The 15255-nt window shown below is 48.0% G+C and overlaps 1 protein-coding gene across 2 annotated transcripts in view; it reads right to left on the bottom strand.

Moving 5' to 3' along the window:
• The window catches only part of LOC138303937 (lysosomal protective protein-like), a 100904-nt gene that overhangs the window by 49184 nt on the left and 36465 nt on the right, over nucleotides 1–15255 (bottom strand). Inside the window, exons 1-2 of one of the 2 annotated variants that reach the window (XM_069243513.1) lie at nucleotides 4122–4254; nucleotides 2127–2290 (exon numbers count right to left, since the gene is read on the bottom strand). In XM_069243513.1, coding sequence (XP_069099614.1) covers nucleotides 2127–2290 — 164 coding nt within the window. In that variant the 5' untranslated portion in view covers nucleotides 4122–4254. Of the gene's footprint in view, nucleotides 1–2126; nucleotides 2291–4121; nucleotides 4255–15255 lie in introns of those variants that run through there. The other variant, XM_069243512.1, reaches the window with a different exon arrangement.

The following is a 15255-nucleotide window of genomic DNA, read 5'->3' as shown; positions in this document are numbered from 1 at the left end:
AACAGAAAATGCCTCTCAATGACAATTTCTGCCCAAATTAACCTGCAAAAAAAAGAAAATAAAAAAAATAAAAAAATAAAAATACCTATAAGATTGTGCAATGTACAATTTTGAGAAATTCCACATAACACAAAGTTCAGAAGTTGCATTAATGTTGCCGTGGAGGTGAAGATGGGGTCCAGTGTGTGTCCTGTGTTGTGGGAGGGGTCGGTGACGAGTCCAATGTTATTCATGCTGTTGAGGAGACTGGCAGTGTTATGTCTTTGAGGTCATTGAGATGGACTTTCAGACCTCCGAGGAAGATGTCATCTTTGGAGCAATGGAGACACAGGCGATGAACTCAGGGATGACGTTGGAGAAGCTGAGGCAAAGTCCAGGTGGTCTGTAGGCGATGGTGCCTCTGATGGTGGTTTTCTGTTTGGAGTTTGAAGTTGAGGTGTTCCATGGTCTGGATGGTGTTTCCTGTCTCAGTGGTGCAGTGGATGTTTTCTTTGTGGATGATGGTAATCCCTCCTCTGGGTTTGTTGGTGCAGTTTGTGTGTGTGATCTTGCATCCATCCTGTGTTGTTGTGGCGATATTAGGAGCTGACATGAGTGTGAGACAGGTCTCAGTGAGGAAGATGACGTCAGGATGAGGGTGGGGATTAGATTCCTTATCTGTAAAGCAAGTGTGTGCTGAGAAGAAGGGAGGCAAATTGTTGTGAGGTAGATGCCTAGTGTTGTTTGGTTCAGGTGGTGGTAGATGGAGAGTTGGTGGGCGATCCGATGATGCAGGAGAAAGGTCCTACTGTGGATTAAGGTGAGGTGCGGCAGCAGCGGTTGTCATGGTGTCCGTGGTTCAGGGCTTGAAGATCGGCAGCGGTGTAGCTGCGGGGTGCAGGAAAACCAGGGTTCCTTGCTCTGGTGCACTTGCTGCACAGCCACGCTGTGGCGTCCATCAAGAAGGTCCTGGGAGGTGCGCTGAGGGGCGGTGGGCTGGGCTAGCTGGAGGCAGAAACGACCAAAGGCAAAACAAGCGGGAGAAAACGAGGCACAGACAGGTACAAATGGGAAAGACACTAATGCAAAGGAAAAAGGCATAAAAAGCACAGACCTGAAAAAGAAAAAAAATAGAAGCACAAGGTGGGCAAGAATCTGTCTGATCGGGGGGGGGGGGGGGGGGAGGGTAAGAAGGAGAAAGAGCAAAAGAGAGCGAGAGAGACACAGACACACACACACACACACACAGCTAGGCCATGAAGCATCTACCTCCAAACTAGAGAAACTACATTATCTCACACAATCCTAAAGACTCCAGAACACACACTTGGTAGAAAAGATGCATGTCCATCAAAATGAGGAAGAGCAATTGAAAAACCAACAGAATTAGAGAACGTGTTTTTTTTCTTTTTAACAAGTGGATAAAACAAGTCATCCATCTCATCACGCCCAATGTAAATAATCGGATCATGAGCAATAGAGGGGCTGACTTTTAATCTGCACTGACCAAAATATCCTTAATAATGTGCATGTCCGAGATATTAGTGTCAGTTTCAGAGCCTGCTTCAATCTCTGGATTTCCTCAGACACACGCTGCTTCCAAGTAGGGTTGGTTACAGAGGTAATTTGCTTATGTACAACAGTAGCTGCAGGATCACATCCAATGAAATGTAACAGATCATGCCAAACAGTAAAACAAAAGATGCATACAAAAGGGCCTAAAATGTTTGGCACTGTAGCAGTTGCTAATTCCAGCACCTCAACAGCCCTGGTGACACATACTACACCAAGTAGAGAAAGTACATAGATGAAAGGAAACAGGAGGGCTGGAAAGACCAAGAAGGCGTTTCACAGCTTTAGTGAAGAAATGTCTGAATTGTGTTTTTATTTTATAAAGCACAAAAGAAAACAAATATTGTTTTTTCTCTTGCCACTAAAATCATAAATAACATTTAAACAATGCTTCTTTTCTCCACCATGGAATAACGAACACCTGTGTTGTCAATGGTTAGATTAGAACTTGAAACTTACAGGGTGGAACTGAAATAGCTTGGATGCTACAGCATGGTCGTGCTTAGGGGGCCTCCAGTTCCCCACCCCAAAGTGAGCAGGGGTGATACCCTGGCCAGGGAGATGCCCACACTCACCAGTAGTGGAGGTGCTTGTTGCCAGATACAGTCAGGTAGCCAGAATACTGCCGAAAGAAAGGCTGTTTGGGCAGCCCAGGAAGGTAGGTGATTTCATCTCCAGCAGGGGCAGAGAGCACCTGCAGCACTGCCAGCAGCACAACGGAGACCTGCAGGGAAAACATCTGCCAAGAGAAAAACGTGATGCATTACAGAGGGATGACAGGAGCCCAGCAGATCACGGTTACCTCAAATACATCTCAAATCGAACGAAGCATCAAACTGCACAGTTATAGCATCCTGCATCCGTGTGCCCCATTATCCAACCCAGTATCAGTGTACAATGTTTTCGAATCCAGCAATGGTTTGTCCAGTTATTGGATCCATCGTCGGTGTTCCCCCTTATCCAACACAGCATCAGTGTGCTCAGTTATCCAAACCAGCATCGATGTGCCCCATTAGCCAACCCAACACCAGTGTCCCTCATTATCCAATGCCGCGTCTGTGTTCTCAGTTATTGAATCCAGCATCGGCGTGCCCCATTGTCCAACCCAGCATCAGAGTGCCCTGCTCTCCACCCCAGCATCAGAGTAACCCTGCTCTCCACCCCAGCATCAGAGTGCCCCACTACACAACTCCGCATCAGAAGGCCCCGTTATCCAACCCACACCAGAGTACAACGTTATCCAACCCACCATCAGAGTGCAACAGTATCCAATTCAGCATCAGTATCGTGTGTCCTGTTATCCAAACGAGGATCATTGCAGTGTCCCCCGTTATCCAACTCAGTGAGCCTGGGCAAGTTGATACTAACTTAAACAATGGTCCCTTCAGAAGTATACCATTTAACTTATTGACACTTTCTAATTCACTGAGGCTATGAGGGATCCACTTCTATATGTACATCATATTTATGCAGATGTAAACGCATCTAAAAAATCGTGTTCGAAGAAGGCGCAACCTTTTCGTGTTTGAGACAGGGCTAAAGTCAAAAGTAATTCCCTGCAGTGTCTGACGTACGACTAAAAAGCTTATTTGGAATCCAAAATACTATAACCTGTCAATGTGTTGACCCCCTTAGAGCTGCAATTTTCTGCGGGTCTTCCTCAGGAGCAGAAATTGTAGCACCCTCAGGTATTTTAAGCAAACATCAAGAGCAGTCTGCTCTACTGGTGTTGACAACGAGAAGAGAACACATCATCCTGTCTTACTGAATTCAGAAGGTCAGTTCTGCTTGTGGCTGCGTCTAGCTCGAACAATGCTGGAACAACCCATCATACTGCCAAGCGAGGTACCCCTCAGAAGGGACGCAAGAAAACCTCCGACCAGTTGCAACCTACCTCGCCAGTGGGAGGAGCCTGAGTCCAACAGCACAGTTAGCATGAACCCACCTGACACACTTAGTGCATCAGCTGCAATAAACACGGCGGTGAATGAAATGATGCCAAGAGCGGTTACCAGCGGGTAGACGAGTCTATTTACTAACAGTCCTCCCATCCCTTTTTGAGCGTCCCCCGTTATGCAACCGAGCATCTGTGACCACAAGTATCCAAACCAGCTTCAAGGCGGGCATGATCAGACCTGCATCGGTGCGACTTATTAATGAACCAAGCATTGGTGTGTCCCATTACAGAACCGAACAATTATTGACCTAAGCATCGGTGTCTCCAATTAACGAGCCAAACCTCGGTGTACCCATGTATCCTACCTAGCATTGGGGTGCCCCAATTTTCATTCTATTCAGCCCGGCACGGGTGGGCACCCACCATATTAGTAATTATCAGAGAATATACATTTCAGCAGTGTCCTACGTGACTAAACCAATTCCCACGCAGCCCCTTTCTATTTAAGCTTAAGCTTCGAACCGCTGCCCTAGCCATGTAAGACACTTCGGTCACACTCAGCACCCGTAACATAGTTTCCCCCGCGCGTTTTGAAACTCAGTTGTCAGATAATACAACGGCACCCACTTTCCTGCTCCCCCGTTTACTCCTACGCAGCTCTTTTCCTGCTTACCTCTTTCCCCTCTGTTCTTTCCTGGTCTGCTCGGCTCTTCCTATCACCTGACTCCTCTTCAATGATATCATGTGATGAGCCGGTCTGACCAGTTTGCGCAATTGCCAGGAAAATAAAGCCTGAACGAAGCTCAGCCCGTATAACGAGGTGGAGAAGCCCACTGATATAACACGTGTGAGTAACAGAGATGGGCTTGACGTGTAACAGACAAAAATCTGCCAATAAACACAAAGTTCACATAATGTATAACATGAAAATATAATAAAAATGCATTTTAAAACACGTCTCTGTCTACAATATTGAAAAATGTGTTTAATGTATTGCTGGTATTTCCATATATTTCTTAAACCCAAAACACAAATATGTGTCCGTTGCAAGATGGTTGAAACAAGATTCCGGAATCCTCGAAGAAGACCAGAGGTCCAGGTTTTTTTTCTTTCAATTCTGGGTCTTCTAGTTTTGGTATTAAAATGCATACATGCCGATAGACCTGATTTAGGTGAGAAACCCACGAATTTTGAAGCGACTAATAGCTTTATTTAACCTATCTCCTGACTGAAATGGCTTCTGCTCCCATAGCAGCCAATGAGGAAAACACATTCCCCCGATTTGTTTTCAAAATCTCCCACTTCTGTGTTCTGAAATGTTGTCCTGTACTATAATGTCATAAACAAGACTAAAAGTCCTAGAATTCAAAGTAAAAACCTTGACTGGAGTAGCTCTTCTATGGACCTCGGAAACTTGCAGGACTGGCACTGCAAGGCTCTTCTGCATTCGCATATATGAAAGACAGTCGGTGTTAGGACGACTGCCAGTCGCCAAATGAAACCCTTGGCAGTGACTTAAAAAAATCTGGATAAACTGTCAATATTACAGACAGAAATTTGGCAACACAAGGCACAGACAGACAATTGACTCCTGCTTTGTGAGAAAAAGGATGCTTTATTGAAACAACTGTGCATTACAAATACAACAACCTGGCCTGAAGCCTTAAAAAACTAAACACCTCGCTATACATCACACCTTCCTAATGCCTACCCTCCCTCCCCTAAAAATCCACCCCCCTTAAACTTTCACTGTACTACATACATCATGATTCACTGCACTCCAAAACTTGTAACACCTGAACTTGTCTTGAACGTGCCCCACCTTTAAACCTTAAACCTGTGAAATGCCTCCCCGTAGCCTCCTGTGAGGTAACTTAACGTTCCGCTCTGTATCTATTGTGAATCTGCTCAGCCCCATCCCTTTCATCTTGATTTCCTATGTCAAAAACCCAACAACCTGTAAAGGCCTATAACTTGTGGGACACCCGCCACCAGGAAAAACAGTAGCTGCTTTTTCTGCCACCTCCACCCCCATGTGTCTGTCCTCTAGCTCCTTATAATCTCAAAATACTCCCCAAAAATTCCCTGATCTCCAAAAGCTCCATAAATAAACACCATCACTGCGGGAGAATTCGACTGCCTCATAGCATATGTCCTGGTGAGCTACCATGCCTAGACCTGTGTCAATAACAAAGCACCTCATCTCTCTATTAACTTTGCGCCTGGCTTGTCAATAGTAGATGGTCTGTGCACACTTCTCCAAACCCTTCTCGGAACAAACTCCATCCAACAGATGAAACAACCCACCCACTGGCTTTTGATGTCTTTCAAAACGTGTTTCATCCCCTTCAGAAGTGCCAAACCTTTCTGTAAGACTGTTGCACCTGGCCCTTTTGCAGAGGCATCCCTAATCTTTTTGCCTCCTTTCTCCCAATTTTTCTGACCCTTTTTTGTTGGCTTAGGACTCTGGGCCATTTACCACTGCTAAAACAGTGCTAAAGTGCATATGCTGTCTGTGTTAACTGTACTGTTGATTGGTTTATCAATGATTGGTGTAAAGAAATGGCTCCCTGTTGCAGTTACCCCCCACTTTTTGCCTGATACTGATGCTGACTTGACTGAGAAGAGTGCTGGGACCCTGCTAACCAGGCCCCAGCACCAGTGTTCCTTCACCTAAAATGTACCATTGTATCCACAATTGGCACACCCTGGCATTCAGATAAGTCCCTTGTAACTGGTACTTCTAGTACCAAGGGCCCTGATGCCAAGGAAGGTCTCTAAGGGCTGCAGCATGTCTTATGCCACCCTAGAGACCCCTCACTCAGCACAGACACACTGCTTACAAGCCTCTGTGTGCTAGTGAGAACAAAATGAGTAAGTCGACATGGCACTCCCCTCAGGGTGCCATGCCAGCCTCTCACTGCCTATGCAGTATAGGTAAGACACCCCTCTAGCAGGCCTTACAGCCCTAAGGCAGGGTGCACTATACCATAGGTGAGGGTACCAGTGCATGAGCACTGTGCCCCTACAGTGTCTAAACAAAACCTTAGACATTGTAAGTGCAGGGTAGCCATAAGAGTATATGGTCTGGGAGTCTGTTTTACACGAACTCCACAGCACCATAATGGCTACACTGAAAACTGGGAAGTTTGGTATCAAACTTCTCAGCACAATAAATGCACACTGATGCCAGTGTACATTTTATTGCAAAATACACCCCAGAGGGCACCTTAGAGGTGCCCCCTGAAACTTAACCGACTGTCTGTGTAGGCTGACTAGTTCCAGCAGCCTGCCACACCAGAGACATGTTGCTGGCCCCATGGGGAGAGTGCCTTTGTCACTCTGAGGCCAGTAACAAAGCCTGCACTGGGTGGAGATGCTAACACCTCCCCCAGGCAGGAGCTGTGACACCTGGCGGTGAGCCTCAAAGGCTCACCCCTTTGTCACAGCCCAGCAGGGCACTCCAGCTTAGTGGAGTTGCCCGCCCCCTCCGGCCACGGCCCCCACTTTTGGCGGCAAGGCTGGAGGGAACAAAGAAAGCAACAAGGAGGAGTCACTGGCCAGTCAGGACAGCCCCTAAGGTGTCCTGAGCTGAGGTGACTCTAACTTTTAAAAATCCTCCATCTTGCAGATGGAGGATTCCCCCAATAGGGTTAGGATTGTGACCCCCTCCCCTTGGGAGGAGGCACAAAGAGGGTGTACCCACCCTCAGGGCTAGTAGCCATTGGCTACTAACCCCCCAGACCTAAACACGCCCTTAAATTTAGTATTTAAGGGCTACCCTGAACCCTAGAAAATTAGATTCCTGCAACTACAAGAAGAAGGACTGCCTAGCTGAAACCCCCTGCAGAGGAAGACCAGAAGACGACAACTGCCTTGGCTCCAGAAACTCACCGGCCTGTCTCCTGCCTTCCAAAGATCCTGCTCCAGCGACGCCTTCCAAAGGGACCAGCGACCTCGACATCCTCTGAGGACTGCCCCTGCTTCGAAAAGACAAGAAACTCCCGAGGACAGCGGACCTGCTCCAAGAAAAGCTGCAACTTTGTTTCCAGCAGCTTTAAAGAACCCTGCAAGCTCCCCGCAAGAAGCGTGAGACTTGCAACACTGCACCCGGCGACCCCGACTCGGCTGGTGGCGATCCAACACCTCAGGAGGGACCCCAGGACTACTCTAAGACTGTGAGTACAAAAACCCGTCCCCCTTGAGCCCCCACAGCGCCGCCTGCAGAGGGAATCCCGAGGCTTCCCCTGACCGCGACTCTTTGAATCCTAAGTCCCGACACCTGGGAGAGACCCTGCACCCGCAGCCCCCAGGACCTGAAGGACCGGACTTTCACTGGAGGAGTGACCCCCAGGAGTCCCTCTCCCTTGATCAAGTGGAGGTTTCCCCGAGGAACCCCCCCCTTGCCTGCCTGCAGCGCTGAAAGCGATCCCTAGATCTCCCATTGACTTCCATTACAAACCCGACGCTTGTTTCTACACTGCACCCGGCCGCCCCCGCGCTGCTGAGGGTGAAATTTCTGTGTGGGCTTGTGTCCCCCCCGGTGCCCTACAAAACCCCCCTGGTCTGCCCTCCGAAGACGCGGGTACTTACCTGCAAGCAGACTGGAACCGGGGCACCCCCTTCTCTCCATTCTAGCCTATGTGTTTTGGGCACCACTTTGAACTCTGCACCTGACCGGCCCTGAGCTGCTGGTGTGGTGACTTTGGGGTTGCTCTGAACCCCCAACGGTGGGCTACCTTGGACCAAGAACTAAGCCCTGTAAGTGTCTTACTTACCTGGTTAACCTAACAAATACTTACCTCCCCTAGGAACTGTGAAAATTGCACTAAGTGTCCACTTTTAAAACAGCTACTTGTGAATAACTTGAAAAGTATACATGCAATTTTGATGATTTGAAGTTCCTAAAGTACTTACCTGCAATACCTTTCGAATGAGATATTACATGTAGAATTTGAACCTGTGGTTCTTAAAATAAACTAAGAAAAGATATTTTTCTATATAAAAACCTATTGGCTGGATTTGTCTCTGAGTGTGTGTACCTCATTTATTGTCTATGTGTATGTACAACAAATGCTTAACACTACTCCTTGGATAAGCCTACTGCTCGACCACACTACCACAAAATAGAGCATTAGTATTATCTATTTTTACCACTATTTTACCTCTAAGGGGAACCCTTGGACTCTGTGCATGCTATTCCTCACTTTGAAATAGCACATACAGAGCCAACTTCCTACATTGGTGGATCAGCGGTGGGGTACAAGACTTTGCATTTGCTGGACTACTCAGCCAATACCTGATCACACGACAAATTCCAAAATTGTCATTAGAAATTGATTTTTGCAATTTGAAAAGTTTTCTAAATTCTTAAAAGACCTGCTAGGGCCTTGTGTTAGATCCTGTTTAGCATTTCTTTTAGAGTTTAAAAGTTTGTAAAAGTTTGAATTAGATTCTAGAACCAGTTGTAGATTCTTAAAAAGTATTCCAACTTTTAGAAGCAAAATGTCTAGCACAGATGTGACTGTGGTGGAACTCGACACCACACCTTACCTCCATCTTAAGATGAGGGAGCTAAGGTCACTCTGTAAAATAAAGAAAATAACAATGGGCCCCAAACCTACCAAAATACAGCTCCAGGAGCTTTTGGCAGAGTTTGAAAAGGCCAACCCCTCTGAGGGTGGCAACTCAGAGGAAGAGGATAGTGACTTGGAGGAAAATTCCCCCCTACCAGTCCTATCTAGGGAGAACAGGGTCCCTCAAACCCTGACTCCAAAAATAATAGTCAGAGATGCTGGTTCCCTCACAGGAGAGACCAACACCTCTGAAATCACTGAGGATAACTCCAGTGAAGATGACCCCCTGTTAGCCAGGATGGTCAAAAGATTGGCTTTGGAAAAGCAGCTCCTAGCCATAGAAAGGGAAAGAAAAGAGATGGGCCTAGGTCCCATCGATGGTGGCAGCAACTTAAATAGGGTCAGAGATTCTCCTGACATCCTAAAAATCCCCAAAGGGATTGTAACAAAATATGAAGATGGTGATGACATCACCAAATGGTTCACAGCTTTTGAGAGGGCTTGTGTAACCAGAAAAGTAAACAGATCTCACTGGGGTGCTCTCCTTTGGGAAATGTTCACTGGAAAGTGTAGGGATAGACTCCTCACACTCTCTGGAAAAGATGCAGAATCTTATGACCTCATGAAGGGTACCCTGATTGAGGGCTTTGGATTCTCCACTGAGGAGTATAGAATTAGATTCAGGGGGGCTCAAAAATCCTCGAGCCAGACCTGGGTTGATTTTGTAGACTACTCAGTAAAAACACTAGATGGTTGGTTAACTGGAAATGAAGTGTGTGACTATGTTGGGCTTTATAGTTTGTTTATGAAAGAACACATTTTAAGTAACTGCTTCAATGAAAAGTTGCATCAGTATCTGGTAGACCTAGGTCCAATTTCTCCCCAAGAATTGGGAAAGAAGGCAGACCACTGGGTCAAGACTAGGGTAACCAAAACTTCCACTGGGGGTGACCAAAAGAAAGGGGTTACAAAAACTCCCCAGGAGAAAGTGGGTGACACTAGAAACAAAGAAAAAGAGTCCTCTGTAGGCCCCCAAAAACCAGAACAGGTGGGTGGGCCCCAAGACACAACCCAAAACAAAGGTGGGTACCAGGGTAAGAACTGGGATGCCACTAAGGCATGGTGCCACAACTGTAAACAGTCTGGGCACCACACCAAGGACACTTCTTGTCCCAAAAACAAACCCCAGAACAAAATTCCAGGGGTAACCAGTGTAGCCATGGGAGATGACTCCTCAGATGAGGAGGTCTTCATAGCCTTCAACTGGAAACAGGGCCCAACAGGTGAGTTGGAGATTCCAGAGGGAAGTAGACACTTCCACCACCTACTGGTGAATGGAATCCCAACCACTGCCCTGAGAGACACTTGTGCCAGTCACACTATTGTGCATGACAGGCTGGTGCTCTCAAACCAGTACATCCCAGGTGAGACTGCCAGGGTAAGAGTTAGCCTAGACAGGGTCACCAAGAGGCCTGTGGCTTTAGTACCCATAGAAGTGGGTGGCACTCTTAGCTGGAGAAGGGTAGTAGTCAGTACAGACCTCCCCCTTGATTGTCTCCTTGGAAATGACTACCCAGAGGTTAGTCAGAGCCCAAGAGAGGAACTGGTCCAGTGCCAGTCCTCTCCCAAAGATTCTGGAAGTCCTGCCTCTGCAGTAAATGCAAGCAGGCCCCAGAAGAAGAAGAAAAGAAAACAGAGTAGGAAGGGTGGACAACCTTTAGCCAAGGTTACAGCAAGCCAAGGAGATTCTGCTCCAGTAGGGGAGAACTCCAAAAATGGCCCTGATAAAGTCCAACCTGACCCACAAGAAGTCCTGGCTAGTCAGGCAACTGTTAAACCTGAGTGGGTGGCTCCTCAGCTAACAGAAGAAAGAGTGGAAGAAGGGTGTTTACTACAAGATGTGGTAACCCCCCACTCTAATACAGCAGACAGGCAACCTGAACCCAAAGAGGCCTGTAACTTAGCCCCTTCCCTTTTAGGTGAAGAGCTAAAGGTGTGGTTCTGGGCACTGACAGCTGTCAGTGGCCTCTGCTGGGTGTTAGCCTTTATGGCTGCACTATCCTTAGCATGGTGGTCTGACCCCATGCCAAATAGCAAGTTAGGCCCCCTGACCCTATTAGTCATGGTGGGGTTACTCCAGCTCTGGGTAACCTCTCTGGGTAAGCTAGGGGTAACCCTGGCCAAGATAAGGTTAGCAGAGGTGGATACCTCTAAGACCAAAATAGAAAGAATGGGTGGAGACATTGAAGAGGCAGACAAGAGGCAATTCAGACTAGGTCCTATCACTGTGGAAGTAGGTCAGTTCCCCAAAGGGAATGACCTGAACAGAAGGATGTAAGGCAGAGTAGGCCCTGCAACTAACCAGCCTATTTCTCCTACTCTTCCTCGCCTGACAGACTAGGAAGACTCTCCCAGCTTGGGCTGAGTCTCCTGGCCTGTGGGCTGGGGGGGGCTTGTGTAAAGAAATGGCTCCCTGTTGCAGTTACCCCCCACTTTTTGCCTGATACTGATGCTGACTTGACTGAGAAGAGTGCTGGGACCCTGCTAACCAGGCCCCAGCACCAGTGTTCCTTCACCTAAAATGTACCATTGTATCCACAATTGGCACACCCTGGCATTCAGATAAGTCCCTTGTAACTGGTACTTCTAGTACCAAGGGCCCTGATGCCAAGGAAGGTCTCTAAGGGCTGCAGCATGTCTTATGCCACCCTAGAGACCCCTCACTCAGCACAGACACACTGCTTACAAGCCTCTGTGTGCTAGTGAGAACAAAATGAGTAAGTCGACATGGCACTCCCCTCAGGGTGCCATGCCAGCCTCTCACTGCCTATGCAGTATAGGTAAGACACCCCTCTAGCAGGCCTTACAGCCCTAAGGCAGGGTGCACTATACCATAGGTGAGGGTACCAGTGCATGAGCACTGTGCCCCTACAGTGTCTAAACAAAACCTTAGACATTGTAAGTGCAGGGTAGCCATAAGAGTATATGGTCTGGGAGTCTGTTTTACACGAACTCCACAGCACCATAATGGCTACACTGAAAACTGGGAAGTTTGGTATCAAACTTCTCAGCACAATAAATGCACACTGATGCCAGTGTACATTTTATTGCAAAATACACCCCAGAGGGCACCTTAGAGGTGCCCCCTGAAACTTAACCGACTGTCTGTGTAGGCTGACTAGTTCCAGCAGCCTGCCACACCAGAGACATGTTGCTGGCCCCATGGGGAGAGTGCCTTTGTCACTCTGAGGCCAGTAACAAAGCCTGCACTGGGTGGAGATGCTAACACCTCCCCCAGGCAGGAGCTGTGACACCTGGCGGTGAGCCTCAAAGGCTCACCCCTTTGTCACAGCCCAGCAGGGCACTCCAGCTTAGTGGAGTTGCCCGCCCCCTCCGGCCACGGCCCCCACTTTTGGCGGCAAGGCTGGAGGGAACAAAGAAAGCAACAAGGAGGAGTCACTGGCCAGTCAGGACAGCCCCTAAGGTGTCCTGAGCTGAGGTGACTCTAACTTTTAGAAATCCTCCATCTTGCAGATGGAGGATTCCCCCAATAGGGTTAGGATTGTGACCCCCTCCCCTTGGGAGGAGGCACAAAGAGGGTGTACCCACCGTCAGGGCTAGTAGCCATTGGCTACTAACCCCCCAGACCTAAACACGCCCTTAAATTTAGTATTTAAGGGCTACCTTGAACCCTAGAAAATTAGATTCCTGCAACTACAAGAAGAAGGACTGCCTAGCTGAAAACCCCTGCAGAGGAAGACCAGAAGACGACAACTGCCTTGGCTCCAGAAACTCACCGGCCTGTCTCCTGCCTTCCAAAGATCCTGCTCCAGTGACGCCTTCCAAAGGGACCAGCGACCTCGACATCCTCTGAGGACTGCCCCTGCTTCGAAAAGACAAGAAACTCCCGAGGACAGCGGACCTGCTCCAAGAAAAGCTGCAACTTTGTTTCCAGCAGCTTTAAAGAACCCTGCAAGCTCCCCGCAAGAAGCGTGAGACTTGCAACACTGCACCCGGCGACCCCGACTCGGCTGGTGGCGATCCAACACCTCAGGAGGGACCCCAGGACTACTCTAAGACTGTGAGTACAAAAACCCGTCCCCCCTGAGCCCCCACAGCGCCGCCTGCAGAGGGAATCCCGAGGCTTCCCCTGACCGCGACTCTTTGAATCCTAAGTCCCGACACCTGGGAGAGACCCTGCACCCGCAGCCCCCAGGACCTGAAGGACCGGACTTTCACTGGAGGAGTGACCCCCAGGAGTCCCTCTCCCTTGATCAAGTGGAGGTTTCCCCGAGGAACCCCCCCCCCTTGCCTGCCTGCAGCGCTGAAAGCGATCCCTAGATCTCCCATTGACTTCCATTACAAACCCGACGCTTGTTTCTACACTGCACCCGGCCGCCCCCGCGCTGCTGAGGGTGAAATTTCTGTGTGGGCTTGTGTCCCCCCCGGTGCCCTACAAAACCCCCCTGGTCTGCCCTCCGAAGACGCGGGTACTTACCTGCAAGCAGACCGGAACCGGGGCACCCCCTTCTCTCCATTCTAGCCTATGTGTTTTGGGCACCACTTTGAACTCTGCACCTGACCGGCCCTGAGCTGCTGGTGTGGTGACTTTGGGGTTGCTCTGAACCCCCAACGGTGGGCTACCTTGGACCAAGAACTAAGCCCTGTAAGTGTCTTACTTACCTGGTTAACCTAACAAATACTTACCTCCCCTAGGAACTGTGAAAATTGCACTAAGTGTCCACTTTTAAAACAGCTACTTGTGAATAACTTGAAAAGTATACATGCAATTTTGATGATTTGAAGTTCCTAAAGTACTTACCTGCAATACCTTTCGAATGAGATATTACATGTAGAATTTGAACCTGTGGTTCTTAAAATAAACTAAGAAAATATATTTTTCTATATAAAAACCTATTGGCTGGATTTGTCTCTGAGTGTGTGTACCTCATTTATTGTCTATGTGTATGTACAACAAATGCTTAACACTACTCCTTGGATAAGCCTACTGCTCGACCACACTACCACAAAATAGAGCATTAGTATTATCTATTTTTACCACTATTTTACCTCTAAGGGGAACCCTTGGACTCTGTGCATGCTATTCCTCACTTTGAAATAGCACATACAGAGCCAACTTCCTACAATTGGCCTATCTGATTTACTGGTAAGTCCCTTGTAAAGTACACCAGAGATGCCCAGGGCATGTAAATCAAATGCTACTAGTTGACCTGCAGCGCTGGTTGTGCCACCCACATTAGTAGCCCTGTAAACATGGCTCAGACCTGCCACTGCAGTGTCTGTGTGTGCAGTTTTAAACTGCCAATTCGACTTGGCTAGTGTACCCACTTGCCAGGCCTAAACCTTCTCTTTTACTACATGTCAGGCACCCCTAAGGTAGGCCCTAGGTAGCCCCAGGGGCAGGGTGCAGTGTCTGTTTAAGGTAAGACCTATACTAGTGTGTTTTATATGTCCTAACAGTGAAATACTGCCACATTCAGTCATCACTGTGCAAGGCCTATCCCTCTCATAGGTTAACATGGGGGTTGCCTTTAATTATCCTTAAAGTACGGATTCCCTTTGAGAGCAGATAAAATGTGGAGTTATGGGTCTCTGAACTCACAATTTAAAAATACATCTTTTAGTGAAGTTGGTTTTTAAATTGTCTGTTTGAAAAAGCCACTTTTAGAAAGCAGACATTTTCTTGCTTAAACCATAATGTGACTCTGCCTGATGGTGGATTCCCAGCCTGAGTCAGTTTGACAGTTGGGATGTTCACACCTCTCCTCTAGACAGTGACACAAGGAGCTGGTGTGTGGCCTACATATCCTGATGAGCCATCTGAGCTAGAGTGGAGGGAGGAGTAGTCACTAACACCTGAAAGGACTGTGCCTGCCCTCACACAATGCAGTCTCCAACCCCCTGGTGTGCGTCTGGGGCCTGGCCTGGACAAGGAACGATCTTGCAAACACGTGAGACTTTGCTTTGAAGTTTGCCAACTTCAAAGGCAGAACGTGGTGTAAGAAGAAGACCCAAAACCCCAGAATTTTAGAATCTTTCTGGGATCAAGAGGAACCTCTTAAAGGAGAAGAGCTGGAGGAGGAGTGCTGTCCCCTTGCTGTGTTGCTTTTCTGGACTGACCTGCAAATGCTGCTTCTGCTTGAAAAGAGTGCAAATGGTGAACTTTGCTGTGTATCCTGCTTGAGAAAGTTCTCCAAGGGCTTGGAGTAG

Source organism: Pleurodeles waltl, chromosome 7 (genome assembly GCF_031143425.1).
Source record: "Pleurodeles waltl isolate 20211129_DDA chromosome 7, aPleWal1.hap1.20221129, whole genome shotgun sequence".
NCBI lineage: Eukaryota > Metazoa > Chordata > Amphibia > Caudata > Salamandridae > Pleurodeles > Pleurodeles waltl.
This window is presented reverse-complemented; position numbering and strand designations above follow the sequence as displayed.